The sequence below is a fragment of the Buteo buteo genome, chromosome 1, assembly GCF_964188355.1.
Source record: "Buteo buteo chromosome 1, bButBut1.hap1.1, whole genome shotgun sequence".
NCBI classification, from domain to species: domain Eukaryota; kingdom Metazoa; phylum Chordata; class Aves; order Accipitriformes; family Accipitridae; genus Buteo; species Buteo buteo.
Genome location: NC_134171.1, coordinates 78816300 through 78841901, shown reverse-complemented (window position 1 = coordinate 78841901; position 25602 = coordinate 78816300). Strand labels below are relative to the sequence as shown.

Genomic DNA, 25602 nt, shown 5'->3' with positions numbered 1-25602 from the left:
AAACTTGAGGAAAAACTCATTATCATAACAGAATGACTTAAGATAAATCTCTGGACCCATAATTAAAAATTTGATTTGTACATTTGCATGTTTTTCCTGGGCCCGAACACTTAAGTTTTATCATCTTACCTGAGGGATGGTGGTGGTGCTGCTGTGTGGGTGAGTTAAGGGAGGAAGGCCATGGCACAGCTAGTGGTACTCTACTCCCATGTTTATTATGGCCCAGAGGAATTGGAAAACATGTTTCTAAGGAGAAGAGTGTGATGGGATCTCCTGATGTCACAGGCAGGGTGAACAAGGAGAGATTTGCTTATCGCGTACTGTCAGATACTGTATATTTTTTCCCTACAACTGGAATATTTATAGGCATTTCTTGCTTTTGAGCCAGGTAGCTTTTAAACAATCATCTTCTGGTTAAAAATTTGTTCAGTGCCTTCTGTCCTGCAAGCTATAAATACCTATTGATTAGTTTAATTTTGGTTTGAGAATTTTGTCTTTATGTAGCTTGTTCTCTTTCCATCTTAACGATACCACATCTGTTTTTGCGCTTTTAACTGTGCAGCTTGTCAGAAGGCTGTATGGTGGTTTCTTCTGGGACAATCTTCACTGCAGTGTTATGAACCGTGTTGTTATATCCACAAATAGCGTTTTGTTAACTGATTCATTTGTTCAGGTAACAGGTTTGTGATTGTGCTGAACACAGGAACAAGGAAATGGCTCAAAGGAGACATTATTTAGGATACTCTTATAATTTTATCTTACAGTATTAGAAATTTGTCTCAAAGGAAGGTTTTAAATCTGTCTCCTGAGTTATAGTTCAGCGCCTTAACTTCATTCCATTCATGTTTTCTAAGCCTTTTTATATCTTCCCAAAGATGCAACTTTATCCTTCTTCCTCAGAGTTTCTACCTTGGCATGAAATTAAGTTTGTATGTCTTACACTTCATTACTTCTTACTCAGCAGAAAAAGGGAAGATGATCATACTTCAGCTTATTATGAAGAGATACAAAAGAAAGTCTTAAGAGTAGTAAATTTAATAAGTCCTTTTTAGTTGTCAGTGCATAAAGGTCGCGTAGGTTATAATTGGGGATAGGACATTTTTTATTTTCATAACTTTGTGGTAACTTAGCCTCAGTCCTCAAGATGTTTGCTCAGCATGCTAAGTTCTCTCTTGTCACAAAACCAGCAGGCATCGACCATAGCCTCGCACTTGGTGTTCATCACAAATTAAAGGGCATACTATGAATGTGAACAGTGAAATAAGTTACTGCTGTGCTGGAGGGGGGCCCTGCCAAAGGACTGCCAGAATAACTGGGAAAATGTACCTTTTTGGCCCTCAGTTTGTTAATTAGCTGTTTCACAACAATCTCTGCTACTTTTTTGGATTACAAGCTTCTGAATTAGTTTACTTTCATTTCTGGTTTTGAGGTTCAGGTATGCTGAAAACAATTATTACGAGTAGATCTGAAATGATGGCCCCTGTCTGAACTATTGCTATTGGTGACCTAAAGGCTGCAAAAGCTATGGATCATCGGTGTTACATTTCTCTTACGACTGATTGTACCAAGTTGCATTGAGCTAAACCTAAAATTGTTGCTTCTGGTGATTATTGCATGGGCAAAATATGTTTGATTAATAAGGCTGTATTGTATCTTATCATCTCCAGATCAACGTAACACTGTGGCAAATACTTACCTTGCATTAATAAAGCCATAAAATAACGCTGAACCTGAAAAACTTACAGTACTATTCTGGCTCTGTTTATTCATGTTTTTTTTTGAGTTGGAGAGGAAGATCCAGTGAGGCTGATTTTGCTTTTGGGGCTTTCAGTATTGTAGTGCTTTTCAAACTCTGCAGGAAAATCTCTCCCCGTCCCCCCCCCCCCCCCCCCCCCCCTTTTTAAAGAGTAACTCTTCTCATAAGCTTCTCTGAACTATACAAATATTTTTACAGGCTTTAAAAACCTTTACTAAAAGTTTGTTTTTACAGAATCTGAACTTCTTGCCCCATATGACACTGTAGGAGTTGGTGTGCTTTTTTTGTCAGGAGAAAGTCACGAAGCATAATAAGTCTGTACTGCAGTAATTAATATTACTTCTCAGATATTTCACACAGCTGTTTCTTGTTAAGTGTGTGGTAAAAGCTGTATGCTTGGGCACGTCTCAAAAGTCCATTTCCCCCAGTCCCTGCCCAGAGCACTTCTCCACATTCTTGCTTCCCCAGAGGGCAAGGAGTTGCACTGAAGGTTTTTGAAGCTGTTCACAAGTCTGATTTTGGCCTAATAACTTGGGAGGGCTGTATTTGGGATACTTGATTCTGGGATGAAATTAAACATTTCACTTAACTTTTTACAACTACAGAGCTTTCTGTATTCCTTGAAGTCTGAAGTTATTAGTGAGAGGGTTTGTTTTTGTTTGTTTGCTTTTTTTTTTTTCTTTATGGAAAATGGCCACAGACACAATTCATAAACCATTTTATTTTCTTCAGAGTGCAGCATTTGTATTAATATGGCTTCAGTTGTGTATACAAATTAGTGGATTTATAAACAACTCTTATTGATGGCTGCCTGTATCTAGGGAAAAAAATAAGATGAAATAATTTCAGTGCTTAAAAAAGGGTTTGCAGCAATTATCCTAAAGATTTCATGTTCCTGGTATTCTTATTGTTGGAGTTTGTTCAGTCCTGTCCTTAGGAGCAACAGAAGTAAACAAAGTAAGTTTTCATTTGTATTGCAAAAATCTCTTTTTCTCCACAACAAAAACCCAAATAAGCAGCAACCACCCTCTGAATCTCAAGAGATGCTCCCACTCCAAAATTTACGGTCACTTCAAGCGTTTATTCTGGTGGCTTAAAAGGTCAAGCTTTTTACGGCTGCATGGTTAAATAGAAGAAACTATACACTCCACAGAAGCAGGCAGGTGAAGGAAACTCATGTTTGAGATGATGTATACCAATATTGCCCACCAGACTTTCCCCCCTAAGCTGTACTACCAGTCTTACTGTACAGAACCAGGTATGTGTTTCTTATGAACCCTTCAAAGAAAAATCAGAAAACACAAACTGATGCCGAATACTTTTGAGTGAATGGAGCACAGGTGTTGGTTCCTCTAGCTGGGCTTTTATCACGGTCAGATCTCTGTGTAGGGTGTTCAAATCAGAAATGTTTTTAACTAATTCCAAAAATAATTTCTGGGATGCAAGCAGAAGCAAGGATAAGTTCCAGCCTAGTTAATTTTTGGAAATACCGATAGTCTCGCACCAGATGAGTCATATCCTTCGTTCAGACACCTGATGGACACATAACCAGTACCAGCTTTTGACATCCTGCTTGTTCCTTCTTTAGCTGCTGCAATTCTTTGGCAAAAGTTGTCTTTGTCTTTATACATCTCAAGAAGGTGAGAAGCTGTTTCTCAGCTATTCCTCATTTTTGATGCCTGTGTTGCAATGATCTTGCTTCCTGTTATGGAAGTATAGCTGCTCTGAAAAATCCCTTTTTAGTGGAACTGTAGAGGAAAGCACAGTATTGTACAGAAAAACAGTACTCAGCTGGGCTTGCTTCTAATTGCTCTTTTTTTAAGTGAGAGGGTTTGCACATGTGGGTTTCACTGGAAATGATGGCCATCCAGAACAGAGAAAAACCTAGGAATTTTGGGACATCCAATTCCTTGTGTTCTACTGTTACTGAAATGGTTGTGTTTGTTTTTAGCAGAAATGACATTGAATCATACTGCGTGTGCAAGCTGGCTTGATGGGATAGAGCTGCAGGGAATGGGCATATATTTTCTGTGAGGGGGAGGAGAAAGGACCATATGTCAAGCTGCAAGCAGTGCAAAGAGCTTATCTGAGTTGCTGTATGGGCCTTTTCCCCTTTTTAAAGCGATGTTTTAAATAATCAAAGTTAGGTTTTCAGAAGGAGATGTTCTAACAATGGTTGGAAGAGTACTGCAAGGTTTCTGTGAGGTTTAGGACAACATGTACCTTGCTTCCTTTTCCTCCTCCTCTTCTCTAGAAAAATGGCAGTTCAACAGAGTGTTTAGATTTCTTTTGAGCCACAAATGCCTAAGTCATGTAGAAGGTATCTGGTGAACTTTTCTATGGTATTTGGTGTAGTTTTTTGTATTGCAGTATTCCCCATCCTGTGTAGCTGATGGTTGAAAAACCTGAACTTTGAGGTACAGTGTCACAGATACTCCTGTGAAGGTTAGGCTGAAATGAAGTGTAGATGCAACTTCCTGGCTCTGCTGTTTTAACCTGTTAAAGGCTTGATTTATTTCGCGTTCTGAATGCAATGACAGGAATAATCAGGGAAGAAAAAAGAAGAAAAATAGCAATTAGCTCTTCTGCATTTAGGTGGAGGCGGCTTTTGGCTTACAGCTTGAAACCGGGCAAAGGGGAGAACATTTGTGTGTTAATCTAAACTACTGGATGTGATTTGTGGCTAGAAAAATCAGTTTAGACTTTGTGTTAAATCACAGGCAGTAGCTAAAAGCTATGTGATATAACCTTACAGATTTAAAAAAAAAAAAAAGACTGTTTTTTTTTTTTAAATATTTGATTCAAATAGACTTACTTTTCGTGTTCCTAATGTGTATTACACCATTTCTTGTGTCTTTGCTATCCTCGTGTACTTCTGCAGTTCTTTCTGTTTGTTTATTTTAACCACTTGTTGGATGTATGATGTAAACTCATAGATACTTTTCTGTTGGGAACTGCTACAACATTTAGCGAGTGATATGGTCCTGAGTGGTCTTAATCATAGTCCAGACTCATGCCTCACTGACAATCTAGCCATATAGAGCTGCATGCATTCAGTGTCTGATGCTGTTCTATAAACATTAAGAAATATCTCCATAAGAAAATAGCTGTGAAAAATTTCCATTTTCTGTGAGCAGTTGGCCATGCCGTATGTGGTCCTTCAAGGAATTGTATGGGTTTTTAAGTTGCTTTTATGAGAAACGGAGATAGAAGAATAACTCACGCTTATTGTTGCCAATTTGACAATAGCTACTTTCTTTGTAATAAGCATTTTCTTTGATGAAAAATGAGATCAGAAAGCTAGAGGTTGTAAGTTTACTATCTTCGCTGCAAGCTGAAGCTCAAGCTTTCTCTGGTTTTAGGTTTGAAGCAGTAGGCTTCACTGTTGGTAGTGGTAAAAATTTACTTCTGTCTTTTTTGTTCACAGTCAAACTGCAGCTTCAAGCAGAAGAAAGAGGAGTGGTATCAATCAAAGGTGTAAGTGCAAATCGCTTTCTGGCTATGAAGGAGGATGGCAGACTGCTGGCTTTGGTAAGCAGCGGGGTTTTTTAATGTTTATCTCTGTATGTGTCTGTGTTGGTTGGTCCTCTCCTCACTCTGTATTGAGTAACCTTTCCTCCAGCAGGACTTACTCAACTTCTCTGTGTGGGATTTATCAGGGAGAAATTAGCTCTGCAAAACTTTTGTCAATTAATTGAACTATGAACTAGGAAGAGATGGGTATGTCTGCCCTCACCTAGAAGCTGCAAAATTTAACTAAATGGCCTCTCTGAGAGAGAAAAACCATAGTGATCACGTATAGAAGGAAATGGAAAGAACAAATGAATAAAGTATCTCCTTCCCCCCCCCAAGTAATTTTCTCCTCTTTCACTTCCTTTCACGTGAAGTGGTTGTAAAGACTCTTTTAAAGTAGAAAGTAAAGCCAATTTTTTAAAATTTTGACTTTTCTGTTTTTGAAAGTAATCTGTATATATTGTTTTCTCATTTTCCTCTTTGTAGAGAATCAATTTTTTTTTGGTCGTGCATACTTCCAAACTAGAAAACTGGCAAGAAAAACATTTTTGAAAATGTGATGATAAAATAAAATAAAAAAAAGTTATGTAAATGTAGGTAAATTAAACTAGTCTCTAATGAGACTAGCTTTAGTTTAAACTCCGTGCATTTTGTTGGTGCTTTGGTATCTTGAACACAGCCCCATTCAGCTTCTGTGCAAGTCCTCACCGGTAACCGGTGTTAATGAAGTGAACTCCTAACCCCAGCTGAACAGGAGCTAAGGAAAGACCTGTGCCAAGGGCTGCAGAAATTACTTCTGATTCCCCTCAGTTCTGCCTGTGCCTAAGTGAAATTAGTCTGAAGGCAAACAAAACACTTCAGGAATTTTACATGAGCAGGCATCCCCTGTGTGCTCCTCAGCGCTGCGCGTTGCTGGCTCCCGGATGCCCATTTTGGTTATGCCTGCAAATACAGCTAAAGAACTTGTTTCAAGTTACAGCATTATTTACTCAGATATTGTGTGACAGCTCAGTTGAAGAAAATGTGAGTAGTCGTCCACTGTGCTATTCTTGAATTAAGGATAATTGGGAATTTCCTGTGGTGCTGGTGTGGTGGCATTTGGCTTCCCGTGCAAATTGCCCTCCTTACCCTGAGCGACAGTGAATGGTCAAAATAGGGTGTTTAGCACCATTTGTAAAATTATAAACACCTGGGTGTGTTTATATTTGGGATTTCCAACCTACTGTTGCATGGTGGGTTTTGGTTGTAGAACATGCTTCCCTTGCAGCTCTATGCAGCAATTTTTTCTGCTTGGCTCTTGTAAGGCGATGTGCTTGGAAAGTATCTGCCGTTCACTCGGAATTATTCTCTCAAAATCTGGTAAAGTTGGGTCACTTTGTGCTTCTCACTTGTGCTTATAAAACATTTGTTTTGCTTTGTTTCTGAAAATGAGTATTACTTGAATCGTGTTTACTGCAAACACTCCTTTGTACAGCTCTGCATTTTTGCTCTTCGTAGGTGAAAACTCTCTACTCTTAAGATTTTGTTCTTCAACCAGCCTAATGAATACTTCTGCAATTTCTTGATCGTTTTCTGCAGCACAGGCAATGTTTTTTCCATGAGGATTTCCGTACTATATCCAACAGTTTGTGGCCAATTGTGCCTCTACTGTTTTCTGCCTATAAACACATTCATGAAACTGTTTGTAATTGCCAGCATTTTTTTTTCCAGTTTGAGCAGTGTTGTGTTTCAGTGAGAGCTTTGAAAGAGTGTATGCTGAAAACCTTTGTGGTGAAGTGATCTCGTCAGTGCACATGAATTTGTATCTGCTGAAACCTCTGGTTATTTCTTTTAAAACATTATGGAACTTTAATTTCTAAACACCTATTTAGTTCTCTAATCCATAGTCACTCAAGTACTGTTCTGTCCATTTTAACATCTGTTTTGTTTCTTCTTTTTTAATACTTTTCAGTGTCAAGCATCAATTTGCGTAATGTCCTTGTTTTATAAATATATCAGCAACTTCAAAAATACTTTTGCAAATTATTATTCAGTGCTGTTTTTCATCTAGTTGGATGTTTTTGTACTTGCTTTGCTGAGACATGTCTTCGTGGTTTGTTCCAAGTTGGGTTTTGTAAAATGATTTATTGCATAGCCAGCATATCACTGCTTACACTGGTGATTTGTGTGGTGGTGCAGTGAATCGCGTTCTTGTCTTAAAAGCTGGATGATAGTGGCTTTTAATTTAGCAGTTTCATGCTCTGTTTATTAACAGCCTCAGTTGCTGTAGGGGAGAGGTAATCTTGACCAGTTTAGTCACTGGAGAAAATGGCTGGTCATTAATGCAGCTAGTCAAAACCTCTTCTTGGAAAATGCTGTTTTGACTAAAAATATTTGTGCAGAAATGTATCTATTCCATCGGATTTTTTAAGGAAAAATTGAAACATTTCACTTCCGATATGGCTTATTTTGACTTTCCAGTTTCATTTAATTATAATAATGAAGTATTTTCACTTTATGGAATTAAATGTGTTTGATTATTTCATTTAATGAAGAAATTTCTGAAAATTTCCCATGAAAGAAAGAATTGCACTTTTGACTAGCTTTTATGTTTCACGAGAAATAATTTGTCATTTAAGGATACGACCTGTTTGTTCTGTCTGTCATGGTTATATGGTTTTGCTATGACCGGACAGGTTTTGCCAGACTGAAGGACTTGACTTGAAGGGAAATTCTTCTCTTTCGATGTTATGGATTAAAATCGTGGTAGAAGAATATTTGTGAGAATAACCTTCATTTCCTGGCCCTGGGGTAGTTAGAAAAGGCTAAATATGTTCATCACCTTTCTTGGGCCATACTCCATCTGCTGTGGTAGTTAACAGGTTAACCCTCTGGTTTCCGTTTTGAGAGTGAACAAACTTGAGGAATTTTAATTCCTAATCTGAGTCCCAAATGTCAAAACTAGTTAATTGGCATAATGCAATACTAAGGCAGATGCAGTTTGCACTGAAAAAATCAGTCAGTGGGTGGCGTTTGGCCGTGCAAATAAGGGAGGAAGAACTTTGTCGCAGGAAGTTGCTGCCTCTTTCGGTCAATTAATCTGCCCTGGGTGAATCACCGTGAGGATTTCAGTGGTCGTTATGGTTTGGCTACTGTAAGCGGTGGCACACTGCAGACCGTAGTACAAGCGCAGCTATGACCAACATTGCTAATGTTAAAAACTCCAGCACTCAGTGTTTTATTTAGTTGCTCAGACTTCTTCTGGATGGAGGTCTTGTTTGGCAGCAGACAGAACACGGACTGGCGGCAGGGCAGGTGCTGAGTGGCACTTGCTCCCTGCCACTGCCCCAAGTATTTTCCTTTCCTTTATCCTGTTCACGAAGGACTGTAGAGTTCCGGTAGTTCATGATGTGCTGTGAAAGCTTTTTCTGCCAGATCACCGCTTTGAATGCAGCCTAGACCAAAGAGTATTTAAAAACCCCATTGATATCCAGGTTTTTTCCAGGGGCTGCGGTTCACAACGTTGGTGGCTGGCATCCCACTCCCGCTGGACACCAGTCCAGCTTCCGAAATGTCGCCTTTGGCAGATGTTAGGGAATACAGAGTTCATGAAGCCTGAACCATCATTTCTCGCCTAAATGTTCACTTTTACATCAAAATATTTACACTGGCAACGTACTGTAGGAAAGCACTGGTATCACGTATGCTTTGTGGAGAAATAAGGACTTGAGTGTCCAGAGCGAATTGCATGGCACCTTTCAAAATATCTTTATGACTGTAAAAAAAAAAACCCAAAAAACACACAAAACACAAAACTTCTTATTTTTTTTCTTTTTTCACCTTTTTTTGATTTTTTCTTTGTAACACCCATAAATGGCCTGAAGAATCTGTTTGAGGAGTTCAATTTATTTTACCTTTTAAACCTGAGAGATAGGAGGAAAGCTAAATAAAAACGATGCATTCCTTTGAGTTGCGATTGCGTTTACTTTGTGGATATAGCACGTAGGAGAGAGGGTCGTGCAAATTTGCCTTTTGTCCGTTTGTGGGGTCTCGTAGCAGCTGCTTAAATTCACTCCGGCTGCCCTGGAAGCCATTTCCTTCCTAGTGGTGGTCGCAGAGACTCGGTTCCCGCTGGTGTTAGGCAGCCGACCTACCTTCCCAGCTCCACAGCCGCACTCGACGGGGATTCACAGCCCAGAAACCAGGTGGTGCGGCATTCGGAGGCCGTGCTCTGCCCGGAACCTCCCCAGCGCCCCTGGCACCCGCTCCCTCGGTGCTTCCAGAAGTTCGGGTAGGAGGCGAAGGCGAGGTGTGAGCCAGCTGCCGTGGTCTCTTTGCCAGAATTTCCAGCTTGGGCGGTTGAACTGAACTTGCCTAAACTCTGCTTAAAGTTTTGTTTTTGTTCTTAAACACTTCTTTTCTTTATATGGTTTCTGTGCCCTCCTAAGGCTGCTGTAATCCATTTCAGGCTTGGATCTGTGGCTTGAGATGATTAACGGATCTGTTTTCACATTGCTGGAACAAAAGGCATTAAAATACAATTTATCTTGAGTAAGATTATTTAAGATACAAATCACGAAAACTGTTAATTTGATTTCTGCTATTTGAAATGTAAAAATATTAGTGAGTTACAGAAATGAGAAATTGCATATGGATTTCCTCTTATAAAAGTTCTTTTCCTCAGAAACCAAAATTTGTATCTGAAAATGGTTGAAGTGGAGGAAAAGAACTATTTGAAGACATACGTTTGCAGACAGATCACTTTATTCCAGACTGCATTTGAATGACTTAATTGCTTGTAGTTACAGAAACTTGGCATATATGAGGAGTTACTCTTCTCTTGCATGTTTTCGTGCATACTGCATGAAGTCTAGTTGTTCCAAGCTCACTTTTTAGTTCTAGTTGCATAATTTGTGAATATTAACAGGATTGTAACGAAGAGTAGCCTGCTCATTTAGAGAATTGCTTCACATTCCCTGCCTCCTCTCCAAGATTTTACATGCTTTCTTTTTAGTGACTAGCTTTGCTCCTCCTCTGGCATTCCCAAAAATTTGCTGGATAAATGAGTATGACTGAATTGATGGACTGACAGATGGTGTATATGAAAAGAAAGTGCCCCCCCGCCCCCAACTCCGATAAGTTCTGTCAGTGTTGAACTTCTGCCATCTTTGTATTTGAGAGGATAATTTAGAGAAAATAATTCCTGTTGATTAAAGCGTGGGTTCTGCAGGCAGGTTTGCCACTGTGACCGCTATGAGAGCAGTGCTGTCTGCTGACAGGGGTTTTCCTGTTGCAAATATGCCTCGGGATAAATGCAGTTAAACACCAATAGTCGTCATCTTCCTACAGAAGGAGATCTTATTTGAAGCTGTTTGTACGTCCTCTGATGTTTTCAATACAGAGGAACCATGTGGTGTCTTGGTGGTGGATTTCAGAAAGTGAATAAACTTTCCTGTTTTCAGCTGACTGTGAACAGCTATAAATACCAGTCATAGTTAAATTAGCTGGGTTTCAAGTCCCCCAGGCAGTAATAACTATCCAGGAAAATTTGTGGCTTGAAGTCTTGCAGTAGATAATGCCTGCCTTAGATGATCTCACTGATAGGAGTGGGATCATTTGAAAATGAAGACTCTTTCTCTTCAGTACAGTCAGCCCGAGGGATCAGTGGTTTCTGCTGTGTGTGGAAGAAAGCGCATCACACGGTATTCGTTAGTGGCAGACTTACCTTTTGAGGGCTTCATATGCAGTCGAGTGTCTTCTATCTGACGGGGATCAAGTGCAGTGTGTAAGAAAAGGTATTCATAGTAATTCCCTGTATTGGTCTCCCAGTCTCCACCCAATCTCAGCTTTGGGGCCTTTTCAGCCAAGAATTTTTTTTATCTCTTTAGTAAATTTTAGTGAATTTCTTTTCCATCAACGTGCCCCAAAGTGACCTGAATCCGTGTAAGCTGGGGGAAACTGTAACTTCCTACAGTAAGGAGCTCCATGGCTCAACTTTCACCCGTTGTGTGAAGAACCACCTTCTTTTTTATTTGTAGGTGTGAAGGCATGTTAATTCCATGTAGGTGGAATTATTTTTGAAGACTTGCTTCCAGAAGCAGAACAATTCCATAGATGCACTTCTAAAAACTAGTAGAGTATGCTTGGTTTCTATGTGGAATAGAACTCTTTGCCAGGTCTGGTCTTTTCTTAAAAGTATTTTAAAAGTTTTGAATTTTAAAAAATCTTGAACAGATGCAGGCTTGGCACTGTTTCACAGTGCTATAAATACAGACTTGAATAAACTTTAGGAAAGTTAAACCCCCAAATTAGAAAAGAATAGGCAAAGGCTCAAAGTCTATGCCATGCTATTTATATAATTGATAAAAAGGTTGGTTTGAGGAAGGCAAGGGAAACGCTGCCTTTTCTCTTACCTCCTGTTTTTCTTTTTGGTTAAATTATAACATAGGATGAGACAGCAGAACTGCTGAGCTTGGAAGCCAGTAAGTGCCAAGGGACAGAATTCTTAATGTAATTGTCTGAATTGCAGGTCAGAACATTACATGGTGAAAACAAACTAGAATCTGCTTGGTCTGTGCTAAAGACAATAAATGAACCATAGTTAAAAACTCCTCTTCTTGTAGGTGTTTTTAACAATATTTTCATAATAACTGTATCTTTCTTCAAACATGAACTGCTTCATGTGAATTTCTTAAAACCAAACCTACTGCTAACTTATGTTTTTGATAAGCTAGTCCCATGAATCTGAAGAATTGATTTGTGATGGAGTATCAATAATCCTTTTCTTTTTCCCTTTCAGAAATGTGCAACAGAAGAATGTTTCTTTTTTGAGCGTTTGGAATCTAATAACTATAACACTTACCGATCACGGAAATACTCTGATTGGTATGTGGCACTGAAAAGAACTGGACAGTACAAACCTGGACCAAAAACTGGACCTGGACAGAAAGCTATCCTTTTTCTTCCCATGTCCGCTAAAAGCTGATTTCCATGGCGGATTCCGAGCACATACGCCACACTACACTAAAGATGTCAAGTTTCCTACTCCTCTCCGAAGCAGCAAAATACAAGCAATTACTTGCTGATACCAGATTAAAAGATGAATGTTTCATACTGTCTTTATATTGCTCTTTAAACCTATTGTGCCAGTGTGTGTGGAGGTAAAATTACTTGGAAAACCTATTTTCAGGATGAGTAACACTTCTGTTTTCTGCTAGATCTCTATGTAGAGCTATTTTATTTACTTTATGTTTGCTTTACAGAGTAAAGGAAGACAAATCTGATGCACACTTATAGCAATATTTACCTTTAAAAATAATTTATATCTCTATAGCTTATTAAAGAATAGACTAAATAATTACTTTCTAATAATTATCTAAAAAGAAGTCCATGGATAATTTTAATATGGTCTAAATTACAATAATAATTCTAAATTATTAACATAATGAAATGTGAAATGTACTGCTATCATGTAATGTTTCTGTAGGACTCGGGCAGCTCCCTGTGGTACAGTTTGTAGAACAGGCCTGTGTAGACCGCCGGAAACTCTCTCATGGTTATATCAATCTTCTCAAACCCTTCCCGGTATCCGTAAAGTAAGAGTTTAGCTACGTTGCTGGTGATGGGAGTAGCGTGTTTCGTCCTAGCAAGCTCATCGAGGTCCATCCATTCGCACCTCAGGCACTCCTGCTGGCAGAAGCTGATGGTGAAGGAGGAGGGCTCCAGGCGACAGATGATGTACATATCCGACTTCCCAAAGGCTCCGGGGTGTTCGTGTTGCTGTCTTATGCTTAGGATGGACTTGAACTCTGACTTGATGCCAGTCTCTTCAAAAACCTCTCGAACTGCTGTGTCTCCTAGGTGAAAGAGCAATCCTTATAACACATGTAAGAATAGCTTAACACTCTTTAAACCTCTTGATCGTGGAAAATCTCTAACTCGAAGCGTTCTCTGTTCTGCTTTGTAAGCTTTTCAAAATGTAAGCCTGTTTGTTTCAACAGAAGGATAAGCTAATTTTTTGCTCCCATGCTGCATGCTTTTCTTGCATATATCCTACAAAATGATGAAAGGAAGAAGCTTTTGATAATACTGTACAGGGTGTGGTTTTGAAACGGACTTTCTGATGGTTCCTGGCTCCACTGATCTCTTAATCCAAGAGAGCATTGCACCCTCTTTTCAGGCCTTTGAATCTTAGCCCCCTGTCTCTCTCTGTGCCTCTGTCCAGTTTCACATTCAGACCCTGTGCAGCTGAACACCTGGACATATGTCAGATCACTTGATCAAATCAGTTTCATTGCACTTTGCCACAAGGTGTAACAAAATGGGTAAAACTAGTGTTTGAAGAAAGTGAAAGTTGGTGTGAAGTCCTTTTCAAGATACATCTTTAAGTATCTAGCAACATGTCAAATATGCCATAATACCAGTATAGCACGTAGCCTGTTCTTGCAGAATACATCTGTGCTGCAGGTGTACATTTTGCGTACATCAACCAAAGCGATCTAAGTGTTAACATTCCTCATGACAAAAGTAGCTGTAACTTCAAGGGTCTCGAGTGTCTGTGTACTGCAATTACAGCCAGAGAATTACCCATCTATCCAGTACTCTTCAAAAGAGAAGATTTTTCTCTTGAATAATAACTTAAATTGAAGAGCCCAAATGAGATTTTTGATATCCCACTTATTTCCCCAAAGTCTGCAGTTTCATTGTAGTCAGGTCAAATCCTACTTGCCTGGGGTAGCTATTGGTAGGTAAAACACTAGATTTTTCCAAATCTGTGTGTCTTGTTTGAGTGGTAAATGCATATAGCTGTTTTGCAACATTATCTGCTTCCGTTAGTTCATTTTCAGTAAGAAATGAGTGTGTTGGCTTACTTCCAAAAGCAAAATACATTTTAAAAGACCTTTTAGAGATTCGCCTCCCTAAGGAAGCTTGCATCTCAACATGTCGGAGGTGAAAGATACTCAATTACCCTGGGAGAGATTGCATTTTATGTTGCCCAGAGAGGCCTCTGTGGTCCTCTGGTTTAAAACGGTGGTTGCGAAGCAAACTCCCTGTGGCAAGTGTTTCTGTTATTCGGCCAGGGGCAGTATTACACAGAAGTGGTCAAAGAATGTAAACAACTGAGATCACAAGGAATGCTGAGGCAGGCTATGGTTAAGAAAAACTGAAATAATTAGGAGTTTCATTTAAGCTTTGAGCTTTGCTTTTAGATAAAGTGCCTTTTTCTGTTTCCCTTTTATTTAAATGTGTATATAAATTAAAAAAATACATAATGACAGTTAAACTAGAAGAAACACTAGGACTTGAGTTTCAGAAATACTCAAATACAAAAACGTGTGCACTTTGCTTAATCTGCATTATGAAACTATTCAGATTACTTGCGCGAGTCAGTTTGTACTCATTAAAGTAGGCAGCCATATATTTTGTCACTTCATATAATCACAGGATTTTCAAGCATTGTAATTGCAATTTGTAATTGTAATTTGAAATTTAGTCCCTTGAATGACTGTGAGTTTATAAGGTTTGATGTAAGGATAGAAAAAGGGAAGTTAAGCTCTCTTATATTTTATGCTTCACTAATTTATATCTTCTTGTAATATTAAGATGTGATGCAGAGAATCATATGTTTCATTATTACATAGTTTAGTAGTGGCAGGAGGGGAGCTGTAAGAGACTTGTTTCCTCCCAGTCGTTTCTCAATACCTACATCCAGGCTGCAGCCATATTCTCACCTGTTACGTGGTTATTTGAGGGACGGCCACTGGCTTACTCGGTAACAGTATTCCTATGCGGAAGCTGTTGTCAGCAGTGGTCATTCTTTTCCCTCAGTACAAAAATTCCTCCAATATCTCCTGGCCTACAGCCGCCCTCTGTTACTAGAAGTGAAAAGGAGCCTGGCTAGACAACAAACACAGCAGTTGGGATTCTTCCGAAAACGTGAATCCATTTCACTATGTTACGTGTATTTGCATTGTCAAGCAAAGAATTTAGATTTCTATCACCATGTTTAACAAAAAGACTTAAAATGTGACTCGTGAGTTATGAAAACTACAACTCGGCCATATCCCACTAACTAGAAACTTTCCCCATGTACTGAAATAGCAAACTGGAATACAAGCCCTCCACACGTTGTTGCAGGAAGACTGCTAAAAGAGTAGGTATTTCTAAGGTATGGAACACTCAGGAAACCTGGGCTCAATACCCGGTTTGCCAGAGCTGCTGCATTGCTCTGAGCAACATTTCCGAGTTCTGCATTTGTGACTTATTGGAAGGATATATTCGCATCTGAATACTGATGTGGGGCTAAATTAATGTGAGCAAATGTAACTTTGGAAAATGAGACCTACCTTATCACTGCAGTATAACTTAAGAATTAACTGGTCTGTGGGTCATAATTTTCAGGGGTGAGAGAAAAGGAGAAAAAGCACAATTTTCTATCTCTTCATAAACACCCTTTCACCTCTGAACATAACTGCAGCAGTCTTCATCATCACCTGTGCTACGCTGGGTAGAGACGATTAGGGTTCCTCACATCGGCATTGTTTTTTAATACAGAAGTACCATAGGTCTCTGGTTGAAAGAAGGTGCCCGCAAGACTGAGGCACTGCACTGAACGCTGGTCCTGTGCCAAGGAGCTCTTAGTCTAAACAAATCAAATGAACAAGTGTGGAAGGAAGCAAGTGTATTTATTTCTGTTTTGCACATAAAAAGGGAGAGTTGGAAATTTCTGCTCAGTACATTATTGAGCTCACTGCCCTGGATTCCAGTGTGAGCTGAGAGCTTGCTGTTTCAGTTTTATTTGGGTTATATACCGATTACCTTAATCCTCTGCACTTTTGGCTCCTATTACGGCATATCCAAGAAGCCTACAAAAAATAAGCTGGCTTCAAGCACTCACTTGAGAGAAATTGTGGAAAAGGGTAAATGTTATAAACGCAAAACTTCTCTGCCCTGAACATAATGTTACCCCATTACCATTAAGGTCGTAGGATCATGTCACTTCATCTATTCACCAAAGCAGCCATTAGTCATGGGAGTGATGCGGGTCACGGTGTATTTCAGTACTGTTAATGTCTTTGTAATTCTGTTGATGTCTAACCTGTTATCCTAGGACTTACCAATGTCTTCGCCTGGATTAGACAGACCTCCTGGAAATTTCCACGCATTTATAGTCTGTATTGGAGGAAAAAAATATTAATGAAGTATGCAGCCTGTATTGTACTCTCTAATATGAAGGAGACAATTAACGTGCCTTTTTTTGGTTGAAGTTGCAGTATTGCAATTACTTTTACAAACATCAGTATGGCTTTAAGTAGGAACTTCTCTGTTCTTGCTAATGTGATGATCAGAGGTATCTATAGTCTGTATGAGATATTGGAACAAAACATCTACTGATTGAAAATACAAACTGTCTAACAGTCATTAGACAACGTTGCTGCTAGATAACTAGATAGAGTAGTTGAATATTAAAAAAAGCTGCTATAGACTATATAATCTTATATTTAATCACTAATGTATTCCATTTCCATGGTTTTGGCTTTTAAAAAATGTATATATATTTAATCTTACAAACAGGTATTATGATTGTAGTACTGTTCTATACTGCACTGGCTTTAAGATGACTTCGTGTGTCTGTAATAACCATTTAGCATAACTTGTCGTTCGTTTTCACGGAATACAAAAACTGAGGCCTTGTGTGTGATTTATACATAGAAGCATTTATTGAATTGCAATAAAGTTCAGTACTTCAAACAGAATGTGACGTGCGGACTTGGTGCTGTTATTGATACAGATAAAGGAGTCCCAGTTCCTACATCTCTTGCAAATGCACGAAGATTTACAGGCCTTACCTTTACATCTATGTACTACTATTTTTATTTCTTTCCTTATTAAAAGTTTATGTAGGAAGAAGTTAACTTTCAACTAGAAATTAACGCAGTAAAAAGGTACACTGGCAAAAAAAAAAGTAGCTTTTCTTGTACATGCAGCAGAGAGAGGGAAGTCGCATGCTTTCCAGTGATTTGAAACCCCACCGACTACATTGGAAAATGTTGTTTTTGGTGTTTTTTTTCTGGGCACCCTTAAAGGGCTTGGATAGGAATTTAAAGTAATAGATGAAAAATAGTGCAGATGGAAAATACATATATTTGCCTATTGGCTTTCAGATTTGCTTTCAGTTCCTGGAAATCTTTCTTTGTGTGCTGTGGAATTGTCCTTTCATGATTAAACCCAAACTGCTCTTAAAATTCCACTAGCAGTTTATTTTTTTTTTAAGCTTTCAGAACATCATTTGTATTAAAAGTCACCATTTCGGGGAAATTGTTCATTTCGTGGGGAAGGAGAAGGGAGAGGAGTGGTGGAACTGACGGTGGGAAACAACCGTCTGAGCCAATTTGCTTGTACTGAGATATTTTATTTGCTCACTGCACAAGAAATGTGTGGGTATTGATACACTTCAGTTTCTATACTTGATTTTATCCAGTCAATAAAAGACAGCTGTAAAGAGGGGAGTCAGAAACAATCACTTTTTTCCTTTCACGTTCCTCACTCGCTGTGCTGTCAGCTTTGCTCTGGAAAGGCACCCTGAAATAGTTGACCTGACCCATCCCACTTTTCAGAATGCACTGGAGGGAAGAGCGGTGCCAGACCGGTCCTCTTGTGTTTTGGGGTCAGAGGCTACGGAGGTAATGCCTGGTGAGTACGGAATTGGCCCTAGAACCTGAACAGAGCATCAGATGTCTCACTGTAACACTGCATAGAGATGTCTGCACTTAAAATGGCTGTGGGTGAGCTTTAGCAAAACCACAGTGTGAAGAAGTTAAACCTTAAGCCTCCCGGGCTTAGGAAACTACTGTTTCCTTCTGAATATGCAGAATGTGCAATTTCCATTTTTGAGACCTGCTTAAGATACTTGCTAAAAGGTAACCATGCAGTTTTATAATTTCTGTGTGCATAAAAAGAAAAATAAAGGTAGCATTTCTGAAGTTCACAACGTGCTGTTCTGTTCCTGGAGACTCTCTAGAACTGGAACCACTGCCCCAGCCTATAGTTTGCATGCTGGATTTATGCTTTAAATGGTAATTACTGAATGTAGGCCTGAAGATCCTGCTATAGAGGAGTCCTTGAATTTTTACTTTATGGCAAGTAAAAATATAAAATTAATAGTTTAGGGGAAAGAAGAAAAGGGGGTTTCTCTTCCTCTGAACTCTTGCCTTAGAAATTCAACATGCTGTATGATTGAATCTGCCTAGGAAAGCACCCTTTCATTGAAGTTCATTAGCTGTGTTGTTACCAATGAACTGAAGTGATGTTTTGGGTCCTGAGAAGAAATCTCTTAGTAGCTGGTTCAGGAAAAAGACAGAAAAATGTAGCCAGTGAGATTCTGGCATAGTTTTAACCATATAAAATGAAAATGATGCATCCAAATATACTTCAGTCTACGTATGTAAGTTTTGATTGTTACCATGTTAAAATTGCAGTTAATCTCACTGTACTAGAGACACTTTAATTTGCAAATGAAAGCTAAGTATATTTTACATGGAAAAGCGAGCTAGTGGGCTTTCTGCACTTGCTGTATTACAACCTAGGTTAGCCTGATGGGGGCTGGAAGACGTTACCAGTGATGGATGCTTGGTTACCTCAAGCCACATCACACGACCCACCATCACCACACTCACGCTCTCTGGTTTGGCATTCTCGGTAGCGAGGTCAAGCACTTCACTTTGTGAGAAATTAATGATCTTTACACCTGCTGTACTAAGGCGGTCACCAGGTCATGGCCAACCATGTTACCGCTTATTTAAAGCCACAGATATGCCTGGAATTTTTGAAAACAAACAAAAATCATAAGTCTTCTCCCAAAATCTGCTCTGAGCCATGGGGGTTTTCCAGAGGATCCAAACACAAGATCAGGGTCTCTTGGGTCAGTTACAGGAGAAAGCGGAAGACTCAAAATAGAAAGGGTACTTAGTTCCACTGTTTCAATCACCAGTTATAATTAACAATAAAGCCGTTGATTTTCAAAGTCTATTTTTCTTTTTCCTTCAAATGCAATACAGCAATCTGCTGACAGATGTGTTCCAAGACACTCATAAAAGGAAGTAACTTTTAACGATCACAATTTTGGACTGGAATAAAAATGTCTTTGTTTTATACTACACAGTAGGCATATCTCGATGAACTTCTCTATTTTATAATCCTATAACAAACTTACCCTATTTCTGTCTTGTACGACCAACACCTTTCCAGTGCTTTCATCTAGAACAGCACCTAGCAGAGAGATAATATTGAAAAAGATTAAGTGTTAGACAACTACGTTCAGTCTTAACAACCACAATTTAACATGTTTTGATGAAGCATGACAAACTCCTAATGATACTCGGTTTACAGTTAGCAAGATTTGTATGGATGAGTCGGAGAAAGTGGTTTGTTGGTGGAAGGCTGATATTCAATAAAATACTAAAAAAGGTTAAGTATTCTGTACAAAAATTCCAAGTTAGCAGTACCAAGATAAATACGTCCTACATATCAGTTCCAGATTAGACAAGAAATGAAAGGAATAATTTGCTTGTGTTACATTAGGAGAACTAAAGAATGCAAGATCAAGATGTCATCCAAATAATCGAGCAAAGCTGCTTGCTTCAGCAGAGACGTGGCTGTAGTCTTGCTCAAATAACAGAAATTTTTCCAGTGACTCTGTCTGAGTAGCCACAATGGGTAAGAACTTTTCTCTAGTGAAATTCATTACAAAAGTCCCTCCTGCTGTAGTGAAGATTTGAGTGTTTTCTGGTTAATGCACACAAGGTTTAGTACTTGGTAGGCTGACTGTACTGATAATCTTCAACTGGTTGACTATCTATGAACTCTTACTGTACTACCCAGCTAACAACTCGTGATAGGAACTGCACAGTAATCTGAGTCAACTCGTTAATCAAAACGCACTGCTTCCAAGTGGAAAAGTGACGTTTTCACTTGGCTAAAAAAAATAATCAGGATGCATGACTGAAAAGTTCAGCTTTTCCTTGTGTCCTCATGCTCAGCCCATGACTTTCTCCCACAGATTACAAGTTTTCCTACTTTTTAAACCCCAAGTGCTTTCATGTTTAATCATCATGTCACACTCATTGGTCATACTTTAAAAACATCTTCCCTTTAAAACAGGTCTTTTTCTCAGATTTTCAAGTGCGCTGCGGTGAACAGAATGAGTACTGTGGTGCCGCTTACCAGGCTCTTTTCCACATCAGTCATGCATGGGTTTCAAATTAGTAGTTCACGATAAAAAAATGCTTGTCATTTTACAGCAAGAGAAAGAGTATATGGCCAGATCTGTGATGATATATGCATTTAAAATGCTATGGGGAAGTATTTCTACGGAAGGGATGAGTGTCCAGCTCAAAACATCCTCTGTTTTTTAATAATACATGGCAGACTTACGTGTAGGAGGAATATTTAAAAGATGAAATACCAATCTTCCTTCAAGATATGTCAAAGGACGTGCTTTAAGAGGGTAGTCACATATCTGCCTCCCCATGGCTTGTGACTTTATGCATTCCTCCTGTAAATATTTAGCAGTGTCCAGGTTCAAGTACTGTACTGATTAAAAAAGGGAACAAAAGGAAAGCAAGAGCAACTTTGATGCATGCTGTGATTACAGGGATTATTTTCTAGAAAAGCCATTCTTCAGCCAAATGATTTGCTGAGACCAGGGAGGACTGCCGAAGAGAGGAAAACTGCAGTTTGAATCAAACAGAAAGAACGTTTTCTCTCCTCTGTTCCCCAGAAATCGATGCCTGTGAATGTAATTTTTGGCAGTGAAATTCTGTGAGATGTCCAGAATCTCTGCTAGGTGATACCTAAATCCAAAGCAAGAAGAAAGGAAAAACACTAATGGGATTTGCTGTCTGGTCTCATTTTCCCATGTGTAATTCAGGAGTCCCTCTGCTGAAGCTCGCTGGGCCGCACCTGGTTAGTATCAGTGAGATCAGAGCTTGCTGCAGGCTCTGAACGCTGGTTTTAAAAACTCTCCCTCTTGCTACAAATGTGGTACCTGGAGCTTTAAATCATCCAACGCCAGGATGACTTTCTGGAAAGGTTTACACTTGTAACCTAACCAACTAATCGCTATTGCAACACTGCTGTGTTTTGAATGTTCTCTTTTGAGAAATAGGTAAGGGAATTATTTTAAAAAAAACCCCAAAAACCCCAGACCCCTTAGACAATTCCAGACAATGAGTAATGGAGGGGAAAAATATCTTCATTCTACCTGTTTTATTTATGACTGATGTAAAAGTGTATGAAAAGATGTTCAGTGTTGAAAAGCACTTGTCATCCATGTAACGAGCGCACATGTGACTGCTTGCATTGTAAACATCAGCAGACAGGAATAGATATTACTTTGTAAAACAACTTGGGAGCTGCTTTTAAATCACTTTTGATTCCTCGGACCACCATTACCTATCTAACTCCATCTTCCTGTGCAGTTGGACATTTATGCAGCCATTCATTTTACACATTTCCTTAAGTAACAGGACTGGCCAAGGCTGGTGATTGTGCGTGTATACGCGTGTGTGGAGACCCTTTTCGCTCTTCAACTTCAATGACTTGTTTAAACAACTAGACTAAGGTAGGTAACAATGAAAATAACAGCCACGTTATAAGGCTTATAAAACATGGGAGGGAGAAGAGAATGACTTTTACTTTTCTTCCTCAACTTGTCTTCCTATGCCATTGTTACGTGGCATATTTACAAACACGTCACTTTCTGGATGGCAGACCACTTCCTCCTAGGAGGCGGAGAATTTTGGAAATGCTTTTCAAAAACATCTTAATCATTTCATACACCAAAAGCTTTCCTGTACCTTTACAGATTTGGAAAATCCTGCCGCCTACAAACGGATGCAGTTAAGTTAGTTGGAAGACACACCACATATTCCACTATTTCTAAACAATAATGGCCAAGCCCAATGAGTAACGTTTGCTACTCTCTGCTTGGCGACTCTGATCTAGTCTGGCAAAATATGACCTGACCTTGCTTATTCACACCTTTGTCATCGCTTGGCTGGATGATGCTGAGGCACTAGCCCTGGCTGTGCAGCGTTTGCTGTGTGGGAAACTCCAGACAGGATGAAAAGCAGCTGCTGGTCTACTTGGCAATGCAGGCTCGCTACCTGTTGTCTGCTCTCTCTGCTGGCTTGCCGCAGGCTAGCAAACCACTCCCAACGTCTCCGCTGTTTAGGATGCACAAGGGACTAAGCCCTGTATTTAAGTGATTGGCCACAGCTTTGAGATGAAGACTCTCATAAGCAAATTTGCTTTTCTTTACCACAGAAACTTTCTAAAATACAGTTTTTTGTTCAGGAAATAAAAATGCCTAGGGTTTGGCACACACACTATAAAGGCACATATTTAAGTAATTTACTATTTCAATAAAATTAATTAAAAATAGAATGAAGCCCTACCACTACCCAGGCTCTTCCTCCTGAAGTAGAAAGATAATGGAATAAACAAATGCCAGGTGGTAGCCACACTGCTTAGCGTATTCTTGGGATGTGTTCCAAATCCACTGAGAGCGAGTGGAACCGAGGAAAAAAAAAATATTGCTTTCATTATGTCACACACAGAAATCTGTTTGTTTACCCGCCCAAATGCCTTCTTTAGGTCTTTACCTCTTTTAAAGAAACTTCCAATAATGAATAAAAATGTACAGGTTTGAAAAGTGGTAGCAAAGAATACATACATTATTTGTTGTGCAATTTTTAAATCTGTGCGATAAACTGTGAAATCCATATACCTGCATTTATGAAATTTTTTCTTTCCTCAAAGTTTTTTTCCTACTTGCAGAGTGCAAAGTGTTTCTCTCAAACTACAACAGCAAATTATGCTCTGAAAGTGCCTTTTTTGTATTTTCAAATGTTTGAGAGTTTTTCAGAGTTACGTTTTTTCTTATATTAAGTCCCTCCTGATAACCATCAGGGTCACAACACCTCTATTACATTATTTTCTTTTAAATAGCACTTTCAGCTATGCAAAACCTACTTCAGAAAAATCCCCTTTCAGTTAGTCATGTTTCCTCAAACATGCAAGTTTTAACCGTAAGGAGTAACACGGTGCTTTTGCTAGGAGAATGCATTATCTTACTCGAGTTTAATGCCACATATTTTAATGGTGAGGTTTTCATACCTCAGGAAAACATGCTCTAACATGTCCATTGAAAAAATCCAAGCGTGTCTTCAGCTTCTACCCTGCCCTCTGCTGGCTTTGTAAATTAAAACTCCAACTGCCGATAGCAGCAGCACTGTTTTGCAATTGAAGGCTTTGTTTTTCCAAACCTTACTTTCACCTGACCTGCTGCTACATAGAATAATCCAGCTTTTATGAGTCCTTCCTAACTAGATTTTTCAAATTGCTGTTTATGGGTCTTAACACCACTTGGTGAAGAATTAGTGTCCCACACAGTCCCTGCAAGCCAAGGACAAACAAGTCAAGCTTGTAACAGGAGAGATTTACTGTCCTTCTGCCATAACTGCCGAGGGTTATGTAGTCTTTACCAGTACGTGAGGGGTCCAAACCAACCTCCAGATTATAGGAGACTACTGAGCGATGGGACACATAATTGCAGATCTGTGGAAGGCTGCTGAGAGAGAGGGCAAAAACATTCAAATTTGGTGAAACTGAGTTCAAGCTGACTGTATTTTTGGCTCACCATCAGTTCCTTGTACAAAAAAATAAATAAATCAGAAAACCACCTTATCTAGTTCCTTAGGAATTTCCTCAGTTTTTAGAGCAACTCCTTTCCAGCCGTGGTTGTGGGAGGTCTAGATGGGTAAGAGTATGGTGTTCAGATGTTTGTTTGTAACATACACTTGTCTGGGTTGTGGACTTCTAGGCACAGCTTAGAGCAGCTTTTAGACTGTTGTAATTGAGGCTAACAGTTGTGCTAGCTCCTGAGCAATCCCTGTTGGGTCAAGTCTGCCCCATCTACAGACCTTAACTTGAGCGTAGTTTAGGCAGGTGCATACATCAAGCATCTACAGTAAGGACAGGGAGCAGAGAAGGGATTTTTTCTAAGAAGTTTGTAGTTACTTTTTCACTTTTAAAAACCAGCTTAAACCTTGAAATCCTACCTCTCTCACCTGCAAGGCTTTCACAGGTGAAAGCCAAGATGCGTTTTTCAAAATGGCGTTTGAGAAAAACAATATTTGTGAGTTAAATTTTAAAGCTCCAGGACCACATTTTCTTCTCCCCGAGCTGTTTACAATTTTCTCAAACGGGAATTCTTTTGAGAAACCCCCTCTCTTCACTGGCCTGCTCTGAGGAACACGCACTGTTGCACGGGCGCATTCACGAACGACACGTTTCACTCCGTAAAGACACCCCAACAGTAAGCCGCTGGTTTCCACGCGGCGGTTGTGGAGAGAACCAGTCGATCTCCTACTGAACCTGGTCCTAAGGGCTCCTTCGAAAGGCCCTTTTGCGGGCGCAACCGCTTTTGTAACTAACCTGCAACTCCCAGCTGGTGGCTGGCGTACCCCGGCAGCCTGCTGGGCCCTTCTCCCAGCCACAACGTCAAGGTGGACGAACCCCGCTCGGCGTGGTGGAAGGCGAAGCCTTGCGAAGCGGCGGCCGCCGCAAACCCGCTCTGGAGGATGGGGACGCGCAGCCAGACGGCGACGCGGCCTTCCTCCCGCCACCGGGCCACCGCGTCTGCGAGAGAGAGACCAGGGGAAGGAGGGTAAGGGCCGCCGCCGCCGGGATTAAGGCGTGAAACTCTGTATTTTTGCCTCGTTTTACCTCAGGGTCAAACTACCCTCGGTGCGAGGAACGTGTCAGCAGCGACCGGAGAGGGGGCACCGCCACCTCGCCGTTTTTACGCGCGACGGTTTGGCGTTTACACAGAAAAATGACCACCTTCACCTCAGCCTCTGCCCTGAGGCGGAGGGAAACGGGTCTTTGCTCCCTTCTGCCGACGCCCTCCCCCACAGGGCCGCGGCCGCCGTCTGTGCGTGTCCGTGGGGAGGCCGGCGACCGCCGCCCGCCCCGCGCAGCGGTAGGCGCCTGAGGGGAGCCCACTCACGGGACCAGGCGCCACGGGGGGGGAACCCACCGCCCCCCACCCCGGGCCCCCACCCCGGCACTTGCCCCTCAGCCACCGCCCGAAGGCGGCCCGCTCCAGGCGGCGGGGGGGGGGACCCAGCCGAGCCAGGTCCACGCTCACCCCCCCGAACTCGTCCGGCCGCTCCCGCAGCCCCGCCAGGGCCCGCCAGCCCCTCGCCCGCTGCAGCGCCCGCCACGGCCTCACCATGGCGCTGCGCAGGGGCAGAAGCGGCGGGAAGCGGCCGCCCCCTCCGCTCCGCTCC

General features: G+C 40.5%; 2 protein-coding genes across 2 annotated transcripts in view; one reads left to right on the top strand and one right to left on the bottom strand.

Annotated features, from left to right (window-relative positions):
* The window catches only part of FGF2 (fibroblast growth factor 2), a 29885-nt gene extending 17605 nt beyond the window's left edge, over positions 1-12280 (top strand). The window contains 2 exon segments of the mRNA XM_075036904.1: positions 5184-5287; positions 12048-12280. Coding sequence (XP_074893005.1) covers positions 5184-5287; positions 12048-12233 — 290 coding nt within the window. The 3' untranslated portion in view covers positions 12234-12280.
* Positions 12281-12462: 182 nt separating this feature from the next.
* NUDT6 (nudix hydrolase 6) lies at positions 12463-25547 on the bottom strand. Its single transcript, XM_075036918.1, has 5 exons — positions 25385-25547; positions 24746-24949; positions 19461-19516; positions 16366-16420; positions 12463-13104 (listed from the first exon to the last, which is right to left on the bottom strand). The coding sequence occupies exons 1-5, from the start codon at positions 25545-25547 to the stop codon at positions 12716-12718; spliced, it is 867 nt and encodes a 288-aa protein (XP_074893019.1). The 3' UTR covers positions 12463-12715.
* Positions 25548-25602: the final 55 nt, after the last annotated feature.

Coding starts and splice junctions, on each gene's coding strand:
- NUDT6 (XM_075036918.1), bottom strand. CDS start 25,547: ATGGTGAGGCCGTGGCGGGCGCTGCAGCGGGCGAGGGGCTGGCGGGCC. Junction 16,421..19,460: donor TCGTACAAGACAGAAATAGG/GTAAGTTTGTTA, acceptor CCTCCAATACAG/ACTATAAATGCGTGGAAATT. Junction 13,105..16,365: donor TAATCCAGGCGAAGACATTG/GTAAGTCCTAGG, acceptor TCTTTCACCTAG/GAGACACAGCAGTTCGAGAG.